The sequence below is a fragment of the Phaethon aethereus genome (assembly GCF_964289735.1).
Source record: "Phaethon aethereus genome assembly, chromosome: 1".
Taxonomy (NCBI): Eukaryota; Metazoa; Chordata; class Aves; order Phaethontiformes; family Phaethontidae; genus Phaethon; species Phaethon aethereus.
In genome coordinates this window covers 211,685,674-211,709,083 of record NC_138575.1, presented here as the reverse complement: position 1 = coordinate 211,709,083, position 23,410 = coordinate 211,685,674, and the positions used below count along the sequence as shown (strand labels likewise).

General features: G+C 39.6%; 1 protein-coding gene across 1 annotated transcript in view; it reads left to right on the top strand.

The window, feature by feature from the left end:
* MTNR1B (melatonin receptor 1B) overlaps nucleotides 1-14,255 on the top strand; it is a gene marked incomplete at its 3' end in the record, with an annotated part of 30,158 nt that extends 15,903 nt beyond the window's left edge. The window contains exon 2 of the mRNA XM_082014495.1: nucleotides 13,387-14,255. Coding sequence (XP_081870621.1) covers nucleotides 13,387-14,255 — 869 coding nt within the window. The remainder of the gene's footprint in view (nucleotides 1-13,386) is intronic.
* Between the last annotated feature and the right edge of the window lie 9,155 nt (nucleotides 14,256-23,410).

Here is a 23,410-nt window from a genome sequence, read left to right as displayed (position 1 = left end):
CATTAGAATTAAAGAGTGTAAAAACTTAATCAGATGTTGAAGCAGGCCTTGTAGAAAGATGGTTTAACCATAGTGATTTGCCTAGAAAAAATGATTTACTGGTAAGCAGGTTGAAATAGTTTAAAAGATTTTACCTACAACTATGGTCCCAGGTATGAAACATTAACTACACAATCCAGAGTCTAACTTCAGTGCTGGACATTTGTTTCTTCAAAGTTGATCAAGAAATAGCTAATTTGAGATCCTCTAATTATGTCTTTATTTAGATAATCTCAAAACAGTGTAATCCTCTTTAGTAACTCTCATGAAACACCTGGTAGGCTAGGACCAAGATTGTAAAACTTGCTGTACAGTCATCTTCCTCGTTAAATACGAAGCAAGAGTATCTGGTTTGCTTATGGAGAGCAAACAAAATAATGAAGTACATAATCTTCAAACACAACATTCTCATGTAATATATACAAAAGTGATTTCCATTTTATCCTGATTTAGTAAAAATGACATTGGTTTGTCCCAGTTTGCAGGTGTATTTGCACAGTAAAAGACATGTGACTCGATACTTCACACAGAGAGAAGTCACCCACTGCTGTTTCTGGACCACAGGCTACCAGGTCACTCACTTGGCTCACAGCTAGGACTCCCACAAGGAGTTAGTCTGAATGGCTAGCTGCAGTTCACAGTGCTGAAAGATCATCAAAGTAGCATGCGGAAAACGATTCTGCAATCTGGGTAAGCTGAACTTAGTATTTGAGTACCTAGATCAGGAGGGAAATTCTGGCCTTGCTAAAGCCAGTGGGAATTAGTTTCCAAAAATATTTTTTTAGGATCTGGTGCCTCTTCCCTCTTTCTGTGCAGCCCTCACCACACTCCACCTTCCACCTCCCAGGTCTGTAAATGTTTGTTGGCCCAGATTCTCTGTTTGGCTCAGACCATTATGTCCAGTCAGAGACTGTTCAGATTCTGCTGCCACAAGGACTCTGAAGACACAAGCATAAAAAAACACCGAAGCCCTACCTACTCTAATCTGCACTGGGACCTGTTCTTCTGAGCAAGAAACTCCAGCTTGATGTTAATGACCACACCTTTTCTCTACCTACATAGTAGCAGGTACGATCTTAGATACTCTCTGCTATTTAGTAGGTCAAGTAGAGCCTTCATCTGGTGCAAAATCAACAGCATCTTCCCCCTATTCCCTGGTGAAAACTAAATATCCAGTATACCTGTTCCTTACTAGAACAGGTCATTCAGAGAGGCTGTTGAGTTTCTATGGCTGGAGACAGTCAAAACCTGACTGGACATGGCCCTGAAGAATCTGCTGTAATTGACCTCTTTTGGAACAGGAGGGCTGAACTAATTGATCTCCAGAGATCCATTCCAACATAAATGATTCTGTGGTTATAAGTCTATGCCTATCACCCTTCCTTTAACCATCTTACCAATAAATAGCATGACTCACAGGCCCATCCAGGACAGAATTTTTATCTAGTCATTTAGCAAGGCTTTTAATGACTCTGAGAAAGGACCTTAATTCAGGAAATGATCATGACACACTCTGTCTCTATTGATTTGAAACACAAACCAACCAATACTTTAGATGTGAATACACAATCACTTTCTGTAAAAGCATTTTATTTACTCATCTGTTTACATGCTGTTTACAAACCTGTGAGTATTATTATAAGATGAATCATGTCAGTGTACTTTGCTTTAAGACCTTGTTTCCAAAGGAAGCAGATGGCACAGACTGACAACAACTTCTGAAGACATTCATCTCCCTGTGCATGTACACTGATGAGGCCTTCCAAAATCTCAGAACAAAAGGGTAAGACTTTTCCTCACTGAAAGGTTATAATGGCCTTTTTCATCAAGTATCATTTATTTTCTTCCTTGGCGAAATAGGACCTAAGAGAAGGGAAAAGACCATAATGAAGGGATTCCAGAGAATGTTAGAAACTTGTCAACCTAAGTGTTCCCCGTATTAGATGTTCCTATGTACTATATTTACTGCAGTGTATCAGATCCTATTTTATAGAATTCCAATACTGTCTTAGGATCCCCCAGTGTGTCTGTGAGTTGAACATAGAAACCCCTAAAAGTACATAGCAGCAATAATGGGCTTAGATTTGATTGCTTTTTGCAGCTATAACTAGTACATGTTTTGCATGTACTTGTTTCTAGTTGAGTAGCTGTCACATGCTGCAAGACCTTCATCTGGAGCCCCGTAGAGCAGTTGAAATTACCACTTGCATATCTTCATTTCCATAAGAGGAGTTCCCAACATTTGCGTTGGTCAAAATGCTCTGTTCTCTTTAAATGGGTCTACAGTGTAAAGCTACAGGACGCACCTTATCATAGCCAGCCAAATCACTTGGCTAGCTGGTGTTGAGTATGTACCATAGTCTCTCCAATAGTATCAATTTCATTCATTTGATGTATCTGCTGGATATTTTGAATATCTTCTGTAATATCTCGAGCCTTATATTTCAAAACAGAATTATATTCTGGGGGTTTTTGTCTTTTTTTTTTTTTAAATTAAACTAAGCTGCAAGTGAATATTAAAAAAAAAAAAAATCCACACAAATTAACCAGCTTAACAAAACAAAACATGGTTTTTGTTTGCACAAATTAGTTTCATCCTTCAATTTCCTGTCCTCCTTTCTAAAAAGAGGTGGAAGATAAGTTATTCTAAGGACCTGAATGCTGTTTTATTGCTGTAAGAGTGAAAAAAACCCAACACAACTTCCTTTGACACAAATTCAGGCTAAAGACAGTAGCAAAGATGAAGGTAATAGAAGGTAGCAGTGAAGGTAATAGAAGATGAGCTAGTCTTTCACACAATACAAATTAATGTCTGCCAGGACACAATAAAGTTTTTTCCAGAGTTTTTAGCAGGACAGCCCTTACTTTGTTTGTTTCCACACTCCACTCTTTTATAGTTAATCTCAACCAATATTTTTTTTTTTCTTGAAAACAAAATCACATTCTACAAAATGCTACATATTTTGCTTTTTTCTATGAAATGCAATATAGTGTTGGGACACTGGAAAAGATATGTTATTAACAATAATAGGTTGCCTAGCTATTTATAGGATCTGACTAGATTGTACCTGTTGTGTTTTACAGCTTTTCATATTAGCCCCTTTGTCAGCAGTAAATGAGTTTCCACACTTGCAGTTGTTCATGTAGGTTTCCTATTCTTCCTTGATTGAAGAAATCAACAGCTGTGATTACTTCAAGTGAAGAAAATTAACCCGATATGTACTGACACATATAGGAAACACAACTTCCTTCACGAATTAGTGAAAAAACAGGCTGTTTTTGTTGTTATTCAGTGATTGTGCTCAGCAGCTGGAGGTTTTGAAGCTGGGTCTTCAGTGGTGCCTACGGTGGTAAGCACTCAGAGTAAATGTCTTGGCTCCATTCCCTGCATGAAAAGCAATAGTACCCTAGAGAGAGACATTCTCTCAGCAGCAACAGAGACCTTTTGCCATCCTAGACTATCCTGAAGGCAAGGTCCTGACTTCAGTGTGTGGGCATTGGTATAAAGGATCTTCATCCCTGAGCCTGCTGCAAAATGCAGCTCAGTTGCAGAACGAGGTTATCGCCCCTTCAAACATTTTGTCAACAAAACCAGGCTGGTTGTGTAGAGAAGTGTCTTGCAAGGGTCCAAATGAGAATGTGGCATCGTACGTCTCAGAGCAGCACAACAAGAGAGCCTGAGAAGAAACTATGCTTCTGAATGGTGTCACTGAAACCTACTGCCCTCATAAAAGCAGCTGTGTTGGTACAGACCAAGCGTATAACTAGCCTCACACTCTGTCTTTAAATGTAGATGTAAGCAGGCACTCAGGAAAAAAAGGAGAACAGAGCAACCTTATATGATACTTCTCTATTCTCCTGGCTTGTGATTCCTTCCAGCTCAGAGGATTTCCTGAACTTAGTATGTTATGTCTGCTTAATAACCTTCAACTGATGTCTTTTTCAAGTACATTTCCTGCCTTCCCTTGAATACAGGTAAAATTTTTGCATCTGTAAGATCTGTTAAGGAGTTCCTATCGCAGCAACCATCCCCTTTCGTTTGCTTTGAATTTGACTAACTTCACTTAATAGCTCTAGCTCTTCTACTGGCTCCATCCCTCAGTATCTGTATGCTACTATGGTGTCATTTTGGAGCAGTGAGCTAGACAGGTACTGTCATTTTTCCCAGTGTGCCTAATGGAGGTGGTATTATGTAATAGAGAAGAGCAAGGCTCATGAACCCAGAGTGTTCTTCCTAATCTGTCTTGGGAGAGTCCTTGCACCTGTCTATCTCAGTTTCCCACCTGTTCAATCGTGAGAAGGATTTTAATTATTTTTTTCCTGCTTTGAGACAGACTGTTGTAGAGCACTTACAATATAAGTGATAATCTGTGTGTTCTGGTTCTAGGGTGGAATTCTTGAACATAACCTAGAAAGAGACAAGCAGGCTATCCCGAGAAGAGCAGCAGGGCCGGTGAGTAGGGCACTGTCTTAGGACTATGGGAGACGTAGGCTCAAGTCCTTTTTCAAAGCAGGGCTCTTCTACCATGGAAGTGTCCTCACCACTAGGCAATAGGGATTTCTCTAGAAGAAGCTGTCTCACATTTTCTGCTTCCCATTTTGTCTCTGAAAACAGCCAGTACCAGGAAAGTTCCTGCAATCTCAGAAAGATTGCATATCAGAAGCCCAGAAAAAGATTTATCACCCCATAAATGTATGATTTGATTAGCGATCAGACTTTTGCTCTGGAAGAACCAACCACTTGCCTTTGCCTTCCCACCTTGCTAGACGGTGCGATGTACTGTCTCTGTTGGGGCTGGTGCACTAGGTGGCAATGGAGAGTCACCACTGTCCCTACTCGCACCAGAGGAAGCCACAGGTGAGGAAAATGACACACCTTGGGATTACAAATCTCAAGCCTTTACTAAGTTTTTAACAGTACAGAATTAGAAATATTTTTTTGCACCTGCGGTCTATTATGAAACACATGGCAGCAAACTCACAGCAAATACTGGTGCTCCCATACTTAACCACAGGAAGAAGAAGCCTGAACACACAGAAAAAACAGAGGCTTTGCTTACTAGGTTGTATTCATACCTAGCAGTCAAGCACATCAAAATCATGATCTCGAAAACATATTAATCAACAGTGCAGCTTAGGTGCCTCTTTTCAGCTATGTTGACACCTGAGAGCTATGGCTTATAAGTCTAAAATTCAGCTCCTGCAAATGTAAATTTCCAGCACCAACTCATAGTTGCAGATGTAGGGCCAAGAACAGAAGTCTGTCCCAATCCAGCAGTCTGCAAGTCACTAAGCCACAATCTTAAGCTCCTTTTTACATGCTGAGCTTCTATTCCTGTGAATCCTCCATTCTTTGCATTGTAGCACAGCTTGAAAAAGGGGTGTACAGAGCATTCTCCACTAAACTATTCCACGGTGGTGTGTTTGTATTATTTCATCTTAAAACAAAAAGTTCCTCTTCCCACCTTCTCTGTAACAGCATAGTGCTTTCATCCAGAAAGTGGATGACTAAGGTTTAAACCCTGTTCAGTCCGGATTCTAGACTTTTCTGTGAGAACACAGGCATCTAACTTTCAGGCTGTCTAGGCCTGGACTTCTTATGAACAGAAAGTTGTCCTGAAGCCTTTGGGTAGCTGCACAATAAAAGGATAACTGCCACAATAAATACTCCCCTTCTGCTCTACATAAGTACTCCCAGTGATGGTAGACAATTTTCCTTATACATATCATAGGATAATTATACTCGCCAAATGTTTTAAACAGTTTCATAGAATAGATGTTCCCTAAAAAAAATTAACCTGAACATTCCATAGGTCAAGGACCAGCCTTGATTCATTGTCTGTGTTATATTTTTTGCTAGAGCCTCTAAAATACTGTGCTTCTGGTGAAAATATATTGCCTGTCCCTTTCCATTACATGAATGTCTGCAGTTATCCCACTAATATCTGAAATCATGTAACATAACTACAAAGGAGCATATCACCACTTCTAAACTGTCATATTCAAGGAAAACAAAACCCCATCTGGCACCTGTTTGGAGCATTATGTTAAATCTTCTGTTAGTAACACACTGTTGAACATTATACTAGATCAACATGTCACGGTAAATCAGAGAGTACCCTAGGTCTTGGCCTGTAGTGTCACAGGGAATTCAAATGTTAATGTGCGAAAGACTTCATTCTCTGTTCCACCTGCCGCCGGTGTCCACTTCTGGTGGCTTCATTCCTGCTGACATGAAGAGTTTCATCTGAATTAGGCTAGCAGGTTTTATTTTTTCTGATCAATTGTGAGAAAAAAAAGAGTTGACACAGTGATTTTAAACAGGATTAAACGTTACCTATATAAACAAAAAATTGAGAACTACAAGAGCTTAAATACTGTACAAAATTACTAACCGAAGAACCCAAAACTAGAAACAAAAATTAGTACTGAGGAAGTAAGAAACATCAGCCTTCCCCCAGGAACATGCATTTGAGCCATATTTGCTGAGCCATTCTGGAACGAGAAACAAAAATCTACCCTTAGTTCTGCCTGCCTACCTGGTGCCAGTTCTTCAGTTCCTCCAGAGTCATGTTTTTCTTTCCACGTTAAAGAGCAAACCTTAAGAAGAACTCCCACAACCCAGACTGAAATGACCTGCAAGAATCATAGTAACTGAAGCCCGTGGAAAATATAATAGGTCAGAAAAGGTAGGTGTCACTGGCAGCATCAAGAACCAGCAATAAAGTGGCCAGGGCTTCCACCTAAAAGCCACCACCTGGAAGTTTAGCAGAAGTCCTGGCTCTGAAAGCATACTCTTCTATCTTATTATGTAATTCTTTCATAAAATATGCCAAAAACTAACTGAAACTTTGCAAAAGATAATTAACTGAAGAAATAGTAAGTATCCATGTGTACATGGACATACATACAATGAAGAAGCTCCAGGAGTGGGACTAGCTACACAGTTCCATCACAGTAATCATCTGTTTTGTCAAAATCCTGAACTTGCATCTGGAAAACCACTCATACCTTGCTCAGGTTTGCACTCAGGCTGGTGCTTAGGAGAATCTGCACTTAAATGGTTTGGCTGAGCAAACTGGTCCTTAGTTTCAGTCTCAGGGCTATTCTTATATAACCAGGAGTGGAGACTTTGACACGTGAAGTCAATTTTATACCAATTTACTGTTAGATGAATATGCTTTTGTTTTATCTGGTCCAGACCTTGAGACTCATTCTAATGAGGATTCAGTAGGGTCTGGAGCCTGGAAATTGTGTTTAGGCCTGTTTCTCAGAAGATAACTTTGCACAAGAAAGTTCAAGATAATACTTTATCAGCTGCATAGTTTCTATTACTAATTAGTAATTAGAGACAAGGGGAGATTAAAGAGGGACAGCCTTCTCGACTGAAGGACTGATTGCTTTCTTCAAGCTGTTATATATGCCTCTTCAATTTCCATGTTGGTCTAGACTCAAACAATGGATCCAATAAGCCACTTGCTGCAGTGAATCCTGGCTAACGTGCCTTGGGATTAGCCCACTGCTATTTCTTTTTGTCTGAAGGCAAGATCTGCTCTTTTAAAAGTTGTAGGAACTATGAAAGGGGTTTAAACTTTTGTTTTTGTTCTTTTACATCCAAGTATAATTCAAGTGCTTAATTTTTTTCATTATTGTTGCTTTTGTTATATGGACCAAATGCTTTCAGTATTTCATATTCTTGTTAATAAGAGCTCTTTATTTTCTTATATCTGATTAATGTCTCCTTTAAGTCTATGGCAATTCTCCCATTAACTTCAGCAGTCATTAAAGAGGCCTAAAAGGCAGATCATTTACACTAATATGATATGATATAATATGAGGCAATATTAAGATAAAAACCATAAAAATAACATTTTGTTTCCACAAATTGTGGTTAGTCAGAAACAAAAATTATAAGCCACCAGCAACTTCCATACCAAGTCTAATATCAGATTACCTTTATTAGAGAGAAGTGATGTCACAGCTGAGGAAGGATTTTGTATGCAAGCAGCATATCACTTGCAGGACTTTGGAATTATGATCAAGACTATAAAACTTTTTTTTTTTCCTTTAATGACTTACAGGAAAGAACTTAAAGTTTAGACTTACCTTGTGTATTTTGTGAACTTTTTAAAAAGTAGAGCAAAAAAGTATTTTGTATGCTTGGTGTTTATATAAAAGTAACTCATGGTTTAGCCCCAGCCGGCAACTAAGCCCCATGCAGCCACTCACTCACTCCCCCCCAGTCGGACGGAGAGACAATCAGAACAATAAAAGTGAGGAAACTCATGGTTTGAGATAAAGACAGTTTAATAGGTAAAGCAAAAGCCACGCACACAAGCAAAGCAAAACATGGAATTCATTCCCCACTCCCCATGGGCAGGCAGGGGTTCAGCCATCTCCCGGGAAGCAGGGCTGCATCACGCGTAATGGTTACTTGGGAAGACAAATGCCATCACTCTGAACGTCACCTCCTTCCTTCCTCTTCCCCAGCTTTATATCCTGAACATGACATCACATGGTAGGGAATATCCCTTTGGTCAGTTTGGGGTCAGCTGTCCTGGCTGTGTCCCCTCCCAGCTTCTTGTGCACTCCCAGCCTCCTCGCTGGTGGGGTGGTCTGAGAAGCAGAAAAGGCCTTGACTCTGTGTCAGCACTGCTCAGCAACAGTGAAAATAGCCTTGTGTTATCAACACTGTTTCTAGCACAAATCCAAAACATAGCCTCATAGTAGCTACTGTGAAGAAAATTAGCTCTACCTCAGCCAAAACCACTACAGCAACCTACAGAACGGATGAAACCATGCATCCCTGAAGTGATATTTTGTGTCTTTGACTATAAGGTTGTCTAGAAACTGAGCACTGATTCTGACTTTATACATCAACCAAAAAAGAAAGCTATTGGAAGCCTCACAGAACTCTCCTTTTTAAGTTCATTTTAAGTACAGGGGCTACAGGAGTCTTGCAGAGGAATAAAATGGGGTTGAAGAGTGAGCTAGCACTAGAGAAATGCCTAGTGTGTACAGACAGACAGCTTATCAGTCTAACTTCTTCTTGAGGATGTCTATTACTGTGAACTTTGCAGAGGAATGGTTGGCTTCATTTTCTAGAATGATAGAGATCTTATTTGCTTCATTAAAGTCAAGATCTTGCTCCCCTTCCTTTAGTACAGATAAATACCTACTGGTAGTTGTCAAAGTGTATCATAGAAAAACACTAGTTCTTGTCATTCTCCGCTGGTATAAAAGGCTATTTAATGATAAACATAGTACTGATTATTAAAGGCTGTTTAAGCTTTAAGCCCAAAGAAAGAGCTTTCCCACTTACATTCCAACTGAAGACATAATGAAGTAAGAAAACTGCAAGTGACTCTGATTTTTCCCTTAAGGTTAGGATATGGAAATAGAAGAATAAAATAACTGTACTGAGTCATTGTCCCTTGGTGTTCAAAAAAACCCTGCCAATATGTTATAGTAATATTTATTAACTTCCTGCCTTGCCTGTCCCTAATACTTACATTTGTTGTTACACAATGACCCAAGTTCAACAGTAGGAGAGGAAGGGGCAGAGAAAAATGCAACAGTATGTACAATAGGCTGCGTAGAAACAATTTTCCTGTCTTGAAGCTAGGCCTTTGTATGTGAAAGAAGACAAGAGTAATGGATACAGAAGAAGAGTACGCAAGGAACAACATGACTCTGTAGCCTGGGGGAAATATAGCTGAGGGTGATGTTTGTGTGCAATGTATAATAACTTGATAAACAAATGTGTAACAACCAAAACACCATCCAAAAAATAATTGAATGCCATGATATATAGTTAATCATTTTAGCCAGTTTGAAACCAAAGAAAGAAGCAAAACCTTTAAAAAATTGTTGGTGATTGCAATTGCTTCTGGGTTTGGTAGAGATAGTAGAACCCGGTTGTATTTTCAGAAGGCAGATGTTTAGCCCTTAGAAGTCCTGACCTTACCAAAAAGTTTGTTCTGTGATTAAATTCCTACAATATCAAGACATGCCAAGATTGCAAGAGGGTGTAAAAGTTCCCTTTTTCCTGTTAATTGGGATAACAAAACCAACATGCAAGAATGCTTCATGAAATATTGGTCTAGTTCTGTTACACCCAAAGTTAATATCAGAACTTAGTTTCTATTCTAAGCACCCAACTATCAATGTTTAAAACAGTGCAGATGTGAACCTTTTTGAGTCCCTGGCTAGATATTTGGCTTTTAGTAGCTACTGCTTGTAATTAAGCGGTCTTTCCATTCTAGTGAGCGAATGTGTTTCTTATAAATGACTATAATCTTCTACCTGATGAAACTGAAATCTAGGAACAGAATCCATTGAGTAAATTATGGAAACAATGATAATAATTCCAACTAGATGAGCATTCTGTGGTTTCTGTTTTGTTACACATAGCAAAAAGTTACCTCTCTGGTTATCTTATAAATGTAATTTTAGCCACTCCAAATGCAATGTCGTGGGTACATTAGGAAACATTTACTTTCTCCAAGCACTTAGAAGACATCTAAGACCTTTGATTTCTCAAAATTTTGATTATGTATTTTTTATGAAGTAGAAAAGTTTTTCTCTACTTTTGTATATTATTCATTGCAGTAATATAATATTAAACTTCATTCCACAGTCAGCCACAGAAAAAACAATGGACCTTACTTTGCAGTAAATACCAGACCCTATAAACAGCCATAAAAGTGACAAATCACTTGAGACCTTTATAAATATTGAACCATTTTTTCATCTATGCTGAAAAGTGGTATATTATGTTTTTGACAAGTTCATTGTTAACTGTCCTTATTCATTGCAACAGAAATTTTCAAGAAGTTCTAAACTACATACACAATTCTCTTGACAAATGTACTTTAGAGTAAATTTCCAAATGTGATTGAAAGAGCTGATTGCCCACTCGATTTTAACTGAGCAATTACATTTTAGGTATTAACTGGTGCTGGGAGGCATTAATCTTAACGCACACCCTGGAATAAACTCCAGAACTTTTCTCCAAAAGGCATTAAAAAAATGAAAAAGGTTCCTTCCTCCCCTTCCTCCCCTTCTTCCCCTTCCTTCCCTCCCTCCCTCCCTCCCCTTCCTTTGCTTTCTTGCTTGCTTTTTCTCCTGACTTCTCTATCTTCTAATGTCAGATATGGTGATGAAAAAACATAAGAGAAATTCTTGTTGCCATGATGAAAATACATTCTGATAAAGATGTCCCAGCTCCTTTAGTAGTAAGGAGCTCCTGTAGTAAAATAGTCTTTTATCCCATTTATCATATAGATAGAAGAGAGCTTGTCATCTTGTCCTTCCTGTGCTCAAAACAGGGATCAGCTGTATCTAGCCCAATACTGACAAATGTTTATTTAACTTTTTCTTACAACCTCCGATGGAAGACTCAAAGCAAGATGTTCCAGCATTTCCTTCTTCTTGCCATTAAAATGTTTTTTCTCAGTGTCTAAGCTGAAACTTCCTTGTTCTGACTGAAGCTTGTTTGTGTTCACCACAGTCATGGGAATGGTTTATACCCTTCCTGCTTCACTTATTTGAAGGCTGTTTATCATGCCACCCTCAATCCTGTCCCTAGTTTGTTCAATCTTTCCTCACAAATCATAAAACTAGTAGATACCTACTTTGCTCTAGATAGGCTCTAATTAGGGTTTACTTCTTTCTTGAAGTGCAAAGCCCTAAACTGGAGATATTTTTCTAATGCCTTAGCAATCCTGAGTAAGACAGAAAAATTACTTTATGTGGTTTTGCCTGCAAAAATTATGTTTACCTTTTTCACAACAACATGATATTACTGAATTATATTCAGTGTAGTGCATATAAAGCCAGCAGAAAATGTCTCTGTGCAGGTCCAACAACATACTCAAATAGACCCACCTCAACCTAAATCAGGGAGTGACTGTGGCTTGGGAGGGCACAAAAATCAACACAGTACTGTTGGTTTTGTGTCCTAATTCTAAGACAAATAGCATGGAATTGCCTTACATCCAGTACCATGTCAGTGAACTGTAGCTATGAAAACTTGTGTGGCCTTTGAAGTATAAAGAGAGTGTGAGACAGGCTGCTAAATGTATGACAAGGAACCATCTAAAAGTTGTGCAAATTCTGATGAGCGTGGTCTTCTAATAACGCCCTTATCCACAGCATTATTTTTGTACTTAAAATTAAATGGAGAACTGCTTTCTTAGATGAGAACTAGAAAGCTCATAATTTGCAGAACTGATCATCTAATTGCTCTTTTCAAAAAATAATTATGTTCCACACATTATTTTAAAAGCTACTTGGGTCTTTTGCACATCTGTTCATGCTGTGAAGGACTTGAAGCAAAAAAGTGTACCCAAACCAGAAATGTATTTTATGCTACCTAAATGCCAAGAATCTAGAGTTAGTACCTCTATTTTCTGTCTCCTGGGAAGTTCCTAGGGAATGATTTCACATTTTTCCTAAAAAGAAAGGGAGGCACTACTTACCATGGTAAGAATCTCATTTTTCAGGTATATAGTTTACTATCTCACTATTTTATTAAAGTATCCTTAGATACAATGTCAAGAAATTTCAAACTGATGAAAAGGACACTGTTTAAAAAGAGACAGTAAGTCTCAACCATATCGTTAAAATTTCTTTAAACATCATCAGCAGAAAAGGATGTAAAGGCTCCTCCCATGAATTTGGATACTTTCTCTTGCATTTGTACATTTTTCCTTTGTATAATTAAATACACCTTTCTACAGAGGGTGATGAAGGCAATTCACTCTTCATAGTCAATCTAATGGGAAAATAACTGCAGTATGGGTAGGCCATCCATGCAGAAAATACCTATACTACAGACTATTGTGTAGCGATTTAAACCAACACATCCTTCTAATTCCTAGAGATGTCATTTTGTACATCCTTCCCCTTGATACCTGTCGAGGCTGTTGTACTCCAGTGATAGGTTAGAATGGCATAATAACCTGCCTGTCTGGCACAGTTTACACTTTTTTCCTTTTTCACTTTATTTCATCCAACTGTGGAGTTAGCTACATTGAAACAACACGTGCATGCGTAATGGCTCACTGATGATTATATTTGTTGGAGATTAAAACAGAAAGGAGGATATAATGGAGCCACCAACAGATCTGAAACATCATATTGCTTCAAGTATTTCTGTGGTATTCGAAGTTGAATTGTAAAATTATTTCCTATACAGACCTATTGGTCCTATATACCTGATGCTTGCTGACATCACCAATAACTTAGCACTGCAGATATCCAAAATAATATAACATATTTGCTTCTTGATCACAACTATGCTTGCTTTCAGACTTATCTTCATGTATTTTTCTTTTTCCCCAGGTAATGCGTTTGTGGTGAGCCTGGCTTTGGCTGATCTGGTGGTGGCCTTGTATCCGTACCCACTGGTGCTCTTAGCTATTTTCCACAACGGATGGACTTTGGGTGAAATGCACTGTAAAGCGAGTGGCTTTGTGATGGGACTAAGTGTAATAGGCTCTATTTTCAACATTACTGCAATTGCAATAAACCGATATTGCTATATATGTCATAGTTTTGCCTATGACAAAGTGTACAGCTGTTGGAACACAATGCTGTACGTGTCCTTAGTCTGGGTATTAACAGTAATTGCAACTGTGCCAAATTTTTTTGTTGGCTCTTTAAAGTATGATCCACGCATCTATTCATGCACATTTGTTCAGACTGCAAGCTCCTACTATACGATAGCTGTTGTGGTAATTCACTTCATCGTCCCTATCACCATTGTGAGCTTCTGCTACCTTCGAATTTGGGTTTTAGTGCTTCAAGTTAGAAGACGAGTCAAGTCAGAAACAAAGCCAAGACTGAAGCCAAGTGACTTCAGAAACTTTCTTACCATGTTTGTGGTTTTTGTGATTTTTGCCTTTTGCTGGGCACCTTTAAACTTCATTGGACTGGCTGTAGCCATCGATCCTATGGAAATGGCACCAAAAGTTCCTGAATGGTTATTCATTATAAGCTACTTCATGGCCTATTTCAACAGCTGCCTTAATGCAATAATATATGGACTTCTTAACCAGAATTTTCGGAATGAATACAAACGAATTTTAATGTCACTGTGGATGCCAAGGCTTTTCTTCCAGGACACATCCAAAGGAGGAACTGATGTTCAGAAGAGCAAGCCTTCTCCCGCTTTAAACAACAATGACCAAATGAAAACCGATACCTTGTAAATGTGTAATAGTCAATGCAAGAGTCTGTCATAGAGAACTCCAAGAATATAGTTGTAATGTTCTGCTCATTCTTCATTACTTTTGGGGGCTTTACATTTGGATGGCACTTTGTGATGGGAATACTGTCTTCTTGATAAAGCATATTGCTCTCAATTCGTGATTTATACAGGATATAAATTGAAAATACATTTCAGAATTAAAGCAACAGATGAGTGCAAGCTGTTTTAGTTCTGAGAGCCGAATTCTGCTCCCAGACATATCAATGAGGCATTTTTTACTTCAGTGGGAGTTTTGCATTCTTTATACAAGGTCAGGATTCTTTTCTTAGAAGATGCAGTGATGGTACTTGTCTATGGGAACAGCAGCTCATCAAGGCTACGGAGTGATACTTTCCTCCCTCCTCTATCTCAACAGTGTGAAGCAGATACTCTGTTTTCCACACATAAGCCAAACTATATTTCTGTGCATGTACTGGTAGTAGTAGCATCTTTGACTTAAACTTGTAAACTGGAGAGAAGAATGTTTGTATAAAAGCAAATATTAACATTAGAGCCTTTTCTCACAGGTTTTTCATACTTATATACACTGAGATTGGGAATACAGTGTATTTACTCTGTTACCACTCTTTTGTGGTTGATTTTATGGTAGAGAATATAATACAAATGGTTGATTTCTTAGACATTTACTTCACACAATATTCTTCCTTTAGAGAGGATTGAATTTTCATTACACTTCATTTATTTACCCAAATATATATATCCAAAGTAATCTGATGCATTTTAGCACAGCTTACACATTTGCAACAGGCTGGAAACTATGGCATATGATTTGTGGTTGTCTGGAGCAACAAGTGGACACTAGGCTGGATAACCTAGATCATCTCAAATGATGCTAGGTCAAAAGAAGAAACCCTTTTGACTATAAGGGTAGCTGAGATACTTGCCTCACATATCTACAACTAATCTTGAACAAAATCCACTGTTGATGTCTAAGCTAACCTTCAAGGTTCCCTATAGTGGAGATATGTTTCCTTCCATATGTGATAAACACACATCCAAGGACGAGATGAATTGTGTCATGGAGGTGCTGATCTCCTTTAATTACCTTTAGAAGGAGCTTTGATTACTTGTTCAAACATCTCACTTTCAATAGCTAGACTGGGATTTATCTTGCCTAATTTGGGATGTCTCCAGTGTAAGTGTTTGCACAGGATTTATTTTCTGAATTCCCACTGTAGTCCATGGAGTTGCAGGAAATCATTCCTTTTATCTTGAAACAGGTATCTTTATTAGTCAGAGGAAGTGATCAACACTTCACTGACTGGATCTTCCCTGATTATAGAGATGCCTGTAGAGATTCGGCAGCTCATTTCAGACAAAGATGGGAGATCTCAATACCATCATTATTGTACCTACAGTTCATATTTGCACAGTTCATAACAGGATTATTTTCCATGTGCTTTTCAAACTCAGCTCAAATTCAAAAACTGGATTTCTTCCTTTTCACGTAATACATTGTAGCAATGACCATACAGATCAGATTAAAATCTGGGTTATACCTCACAGCGTCATAGTAATTTACACAATGTGGTTTGCATTATCTAAATCAGACTAAGGATCTGTGTGCAAGCACACAGTTAATGAAGTTATTTTATGATTAGACCTGAAATCCACATTACTCTTAGTAGCGCTGTTCAGGGGAGAGGAGATAGGCCTCTGGTAAATCCACGTCAGGTATTGAAATAGGAAAAGAAGAAATTCAGGTTGCTCTTACATTCCAGTTTGGGTTTCTTGACCTGGCTATTATGAAAAATATTTCTGTAGTGTTAATTTGTATACAGCCAATATACTGCTCCTGAAGCCATAAAGACATATTAAGCACCACCCTTATGTTGCTATACTTATGGAAAAACACTAAAGCACAACAGTATTTCAAAAGTTTTATTTGCTTGCCAAAAGGCTATCTAAAGTACAGCAAAGTAAGAAATGTGATGATTCTTCTAGTTTCTTTTATGTTCTTCAGATGATTTCTGATAATCTCTGAAGTTCAGTACCCTAGGAATCAAACAGTACTAGCCTGATGAAAGCTGGAAACTTTGTGAATAAGGTTAAGACAGGGATGAGACAAATTTAACCTGATGGTAGACAATAAAAATATTTTATCTAACAGTAGAAATCATTAATATACAGGTTCAACTTGGAACATAATTTTGCAAGTCTGACACAGGTTTGATATGTATTGTCTTTCCTCACAACTTCCATACCAAGGTACTGAACACAGAACTAATATACATGTATGTCTACATGGGAAACTTCCCCCAGGGTAAAAAAGGAGTTTCAGGAGTCTGGGAAACTTGAAGGAATCATAGAATCACAGAATAGTTTGGGTTGGAAGGGACCTTTAAAGGTCATCTAGTCCAACCCCCATGCCATGAGCAGGGACATCTTCAACTAGATCAGGTTGCTCAAAACCCCCATCGAACCTGACCTTGAATGTTCCAGGGTTAGGGCATCTATAACTTGTCTGGAAAGGACAAGTTTGCTTCATTGACAAACCTGTTTTTTCTGACTTCTATGAGTACTCAAAATTATGACTTGAAAGACCAAATTTGTTGTCTCATTTGTAGATGAACTAATATGAGGAGTAAATTGATTCACCTTGGTTTATCACTTGCTGACGTGAGTCAGAATAGAGTCCAGAATTTGTATCAAATTCCCATTATTTAATTATATTATTAATTATTAATTATTATTCCCATCTTTAAGGACGTTTTCCATAGAGCACAAGAGCTCTCAATCCCCAGGTGTAAGAAATTAGGAAAGGAAGGCAAGAGACCAGCATGGCTGAGTGTAGACCTGCTGGGCAAGCTAAAGGGCAAGAAGGCAATGCACAGGCAGTGGAAGCAGGGACAGGTATCCTGGGATGAATATAGGGATGCTGCCTGGTTATGTAGGGATGGAGTCAGGAGGGCCAAGGCGTGGCTGGAGCTGAACTTGGCAAGGGACACAAAGAATAATAAGAAGGGCTTCTACAGGTATGTCAGCCAGAAAAGGAAGGTCAAAGAAAGCGTACCCCCCTTGATGAGCAATAGTGGCAGACTGGCAACAATGGATGAGATGAAGGCTGAGGTACTCAATGACTTCTTTGCCTCGATCTTCACTGGCAGTCTCTCTTCTCACACCTCTCAAGGAGATGGCCTGCAAGACAGGGAATGCACAAGCAAAGCCCTTCCCACTGTAAGGGAAGATCAGGTTCGCAATCACCTGAGGAACCTGAACATGCACAAGTCTATGGGACCTGACAAGATATATCCCAGAGTCCTGAGACAACTGGCTGAGGTAGTTGCCAAGCAACTGTCCAGGACATTTGAAAAGTCCTGGCAGTCAGATGAAGTCCCTGGAGGCTGGAAACAGGGAAACATTGCACCCATTGTTAAAAAAGGGTAGCAAGGAAGACCCTGGGAACTACCGACCAGTCAGCTTCACCTCTGTGACTGGGAAGATCAAGGAATAGAACCTCATAGAAGCTCTGCTAAGGCACATGGAAGGCAGGGAGGTGATTCAAGACAGCCAGTATGGCTTCACCAAGGGCAAGTCCTGCCTGACCAACCTAGTGGCCTTCTATGGTGGAGTAACTACATCAGCGGACAAGGGAAGAGCTACTGATGTCATCTACCTGGACTTCTCTAAGGCCTCTGACATGGTCCTCCACAACATCCTTCTCTCTAAATGGGAGAGAGATGGATTTGCTGGGTGGACTGTTGGGTGGATGAGGAATTGGTTGGATGGTCATATCCAGAGGGTAGTGGTCAACAGCTCAGTGTCCAGATGGAGATCAGTGATGAGCAGTGTCCCTCAGGGGTCTGTATTGGGACCAATACTCTTTAATATCTTCACTGATGACACTGACAGTGGGATCGAGTGCACCCTCAACAAGTTTGCAGATGACACCAAGCTGAGTGGTGCAGTTGACATGCCTGAGGGATGGGATGCCATCCCAGAGGGACCTGGACAAGTTCAAGGAATGAGACTATGTGAACCTCATGACGTTCAAGAAGGCCAAGTGCAGGGTCCTGCACCTCGGTCGGGGAAACCCCTGGTATCAATACAGGCTGGGGGAGGAAGGCATTAAGAGCAGCCCTGCCGAGAAGGGCTTGACGGTACTGGTAGATGAAAAGCTGGACATGAGCCGGCAATGTGCGCTCACAGCCCAGAAGGCCAACTGTCTCCTGGGCTGTATCCAAAGCCGCGTGGCCAGCAGGGCGAGGGAGGGGATTCTGCCCCTCTGCTCTGCTCTGGGGAGACCCCCCCTGCAGTGCTGCATCCAGCTCTGGAGCCCTCAGCACAGGAGAGACATGGAGCTGTTGGAGTGGGTCCAGAGGAGGCCACAAAAATGATCAGAGGGCTGGAGCACCTCTCCTGTGAGGACAGGCTGAGAGAGTTGGGGTTTTTTAGCCTAGAGAAGAAAAGGCTCTGGGGAGACCTTCTTGCAGCCTTCCAGTACTTCAAGGGGGCTTGTAAGAAAGATGGGGACAGACTGTTTAACAGTGTCCGTAGTGATAGGACAAGGGGTGATGGTTTTAAACTGAAAGAGGGTAGATTTAGATTAGGTATAATTCAGAAATTTTTCCCAATGAGGGTGGTGAAACACTGGCACAGGTTGCCCAGAGAGGTCGTAGATGCCCCATCCTGGGAAACATTCCAGGTCAGGTTGGACAGGGCTCTGAGCAACCTGATCTAGTTGAAGATGTCCCTGCTCATTGCAGAGGGATTGGACTAGATAACCTTTAAATGTCCCTTCCAACTCAAACTATTCTATGGTACTATGGTACTATGATTCTACGATTATTGTTTTAGCTCCATAAAACAAATTTAAACATTGTTAGCGCTTGCTTAGCCAAAAAAGTGAGCAGCTATCATTCTGCATATTCATTGGAAGATTTGAAATGTTTATAACGTCATTTTAAAAATTGTCTCTGCACATTAAAAATTAAAGAATACTTTTAAGGGTCCTTGTACTGGTATCTCAACTATCCTTGAGTAATAGAGTAGAAAAATAGAATCATAGCATGGTTTGGGTTGGAAGAGACTTTAAAGATCATCTGGTTCCAACCCCCCTGCCATGGACAAGAATACCTTCCACTAGACCACGTTGCTCAAAGCCTCATCCAACCTGGCCTTGAACAGTTCCAGAGAGGTGATATCCACAACTTCTCTGGGCAACCTGTTCCAGTGTCTCACCACCCTCACAGTAAAGAATTTCTTACTAAAATCTAATCTATATCTATGTTCTTCCAGTTTAAAAATGTTGTTCCTCTTCCTGCTGCTATACTGCCTCATAAAGAGTTCCTCCCATCTTTCCTATAGGCTCCCCTTAAGTCTGGAAGTCTGCTATAATGTCTCCCTGGAGCCTTCTCTTCTCTAGGCTAAACAACCCCAACTCTCTCAACCTGTCCTCATAGAGGAAGTGCTCCAACTTCATGATCATATTAATGGCCATCCTCTAGACCCACTTGAACAGGTCAATGTCTTTCTTATGCATTGTTCAAGAAAACAGGTGTTCCAGAATTTGATCCTTCCTCACAAATGATGGAAAAATTTTGTAGAAGTGCTAAATTATTAGGTGTGGATTCTACTACCACAACATTTCCTGAATGGGATCCTGCTCTGCATGGTGTCTGCAAAGCCAATGGAGCTATTTAGTGTGCCAAGTACTGCTACTTATTGAGTCCTGATGTATGGACAATAACTCATGCATGTTAAAGTAAGTTTTTATACCATGTATTATTACAAAGCCTTGCATTTAAGTTGACCTGTAAATCAATCAAATTCATAAATTTATATTAATTTAGATGACTAAATGCAGTTCTTTCATGGTGAAACCTCTTTATGTAGCAATATTTTATTTTTCCATATAGCAGTGTATTAATGTACCTACATCAAAAGCCTTAAATTAATTTTCTCCCTTCTCTTATTACAATTCAAAATCCGTTTTCCCTCAATTTACATTTGAAGGAAAAATCATAAGTGCAATTTAAAATGTAACTAGCCATCAAGATAGATAATATAGTTATAACATGATTTGAAAGTATAGTCAGGAAGAATGTATCAACTCTGTACAGATTTATGCATCTTTGAGAAAATTATTATTTCCATTATATAAAAGAATTTATACCAGCATATCAGATATCGACACTTTAAGAACAAGGAGGAAGAAAGTGACATAGACTTTGCATTCTACATAAGGTAACCAGCGCAGGCAAAACTAGGGCCTCAGGGACAAAGTGTGTTTCCAGTAAACTTGGAGTGTTTTCAAGCATTTAATGTTATCTTGATTAAAAAATGTTGTGTTTTCTGCTTATTAAAAGAAATAAATCTATTCTAGAGTTGTTCTTACAATAGAAATCTGTTTAGAAAAATCTTACCCTTCACCCTGGATGGGTGAAGATGACCTACTATTTCAGTAAAGAGGGAAGTGGAGGTGTGGTAAAGTCTAAATAAGACTGAAGCAATTAGCCTTACTCTGTCTCTCCGGACAAGTGAAAATTCCACTCTCAAGGAAGAATTAAAACTAAAGATTCAATCCTATTACTGTTGACTTCAGTGAGATCAGGTTTTCATACCAAATTATTGACTGAATATAATAATTCTGTGTGGCTCAGTCTCAGGGGCAGAAATGCACTTCTGTCTCTCCACTTCTTTAAGAACACATTTAGATAAAAATTATTACTTTTATTTCCCAGTTGTATTTTTAAAGAACTCCACAAGTCTGGGAATTTCACAATGAATAAATATCTACAGAAGACTGTATATATGTATATGTATTGTACATACATATACTTAATATGCATATAACAAAATTTTGGTCATCTGAACAATTTCTTGCATTTAAAGGCATTTACAGATTTAATGGAAAATGTGGAAGGCAATTTTTTTCAGTCATCTATTGATATGTTGTTATTTTAACTGGATCTTGCACACCAGGTCTATAATAATAAATCAGTATTTTGCCTCAAGTTATAATGAGCATGCAGAGGTGTCGTGGTTTAGCCCCAGCCGGCAACTAAGCACCGCGCAGCCGCTCCCTCACTCCCCCCTCCCCCAGTGGGATGGGAGAGAGAATTGGGAAAAAACTCATGGGTTGAGATAAAAACAGTTTAATAGGACAGCAAGAGGGAAGGAAACAACAAAGATAACAACAATAATAATACCGACAAAGGAATGTACAAGAACAAGTGAGGCCCAATACAGAAATTGCTCACCACCCAGTGATCGACAGCCCGTCCCCGAGCAGCGATTCCCGCCCCCCGGCCAACTCCAGTTTATGTACTGGGCATGACGTCGGATGGTAGGGAATATCCCTTTGGCCAGTCTGGGTCACTGTCCTGGCTGTGTCCCCCTCCCAGCTCCCCGTGCACCCCCAGCCTCCTCGCTGGCAGCCCAGCAGAGAAGCTGGACTGTCCTTGACTGCTCAGCAACAACCCAAAACATCAGCACATTATCAACAGCTTCTCATCCCAAATCCAAAACACAGCCTCACACTGGCCTCTGTGAAGAAAACCAGCTCTATCCTGGCTGAAACCAGGACAAGAGGCCACTATGGATGTCAGTTGTAGAACACACAACTGATTTCTGTTTATCCTCTTGTTAGTAACACCTCAAGATGTAGTAAAAAAACAATGACTAAAAACATTTTTTAAATCTATATTTTTATAAATATTTTTGTGGCATAAATTTACTCTGGGGTAAAAACCACATTAAATGCATTGTCAGAAAATGGATACTCTGAATTTAACAACTAGAGTTGGAGGTTGAAACCACAAAGAATGTGACCCACTCTGTGTCCCACTGGACCTGGTCACAGAAGTGGGACTGTCACATTCACTATTTGTAGAGACTCTTGTGTTCAGCCCTGAGGGCTTTACTCCTTGGGGCAGCTGGGAAGGTCCTATGGAATATTGTTGGTGTCTGCTCACAGAACAAGTTAATCTCATGTAATTTTGCAGGGAAAACTCCAAATAATTCAATGGCTGCAGAGTGAAGCCTTGAAATTGTGGAATAAAGAATCATTCTTTGAGAGCATAAAGAAGAGCTGGCCATGGTAACAGCATTTTAAAAAATGTATTTTATGTCTGAAGTACATACCAATTAATTTTATTCTTCTGTAAATGTACTGAGGTTCCCTTCTACAGTCATTTGATAAAATCAACTAAATGCATGCCCACTGAAATTATAGGCAGTGACAAGTGAAGTCCATTGATGCCAGCTGTGTTTTTAATTGAAAACTAATGAACAGTGAGGTTTTGTCCTTAGAAAAGAAAAAAGAACAAAAAGAAACCAAGAAGAAAAACAAGCTGGTGAAAGCAAGCCATGTGACCATAATTTTAAATTGCTTCACAAAGAAACCTTGTGGTAAATCCCCTGTTTGCATGTGTTTAGTGTAAATGTAACCATTTCATCTGGGAGGGGGGGAAAGATTTAAAAAAAAAAAAAAAAAATTATCCTGTTCCGAGGCAAAATATGCTCTACTGTAGAAATGTGCACTTTGCAATTCCTAGCTTTCAGCAGTCCCCATAAGACACTGAAGACGCACACAAAATAACATGAGAGCAAAATGCGGAAGATTGCACAACAATCTCCAGACATGGAGAATTTCAGCGCTTTTTATTTTGTCCACAAAACAGAGCTTGCCTGATTACTGTGAACACAAAAGCAGTACATGAATATTCCAGGCCCAGGAAGCACTCTGGAAATCCAAGTTTTTGCTACAGCTGCTGCTGTCCGGGATGTTTATGGGAGGATAAGACCACAGCTTTTGCTAACAGGAATGTGGTTCTTCTAGCAGATGTTGTCACCCCTAACACCCTTAGATGCATCCCATCTTGTCCCATGGGCTTGTGTGTGTACAGGAGGCTTAAGTGATCCCTGACTCTTTCTACCTCTACTGTGGATACCGATTTACTCCCATGGGTCCTGCTAGAAGGCTGAGGGACCTGGGATGCCTGACAACAAGCCTCCCCAGTGAAAACTGAGACAAAAACCACAATTGGGTATCTCAGTCTTTTCCTTGTAGCTTCTCACTAGGTTCCCATCCCCACTGACAAATGGGCCCCCACGGTTCTTATCCTTCCTTTTAATACCAATGTATTGATAGAG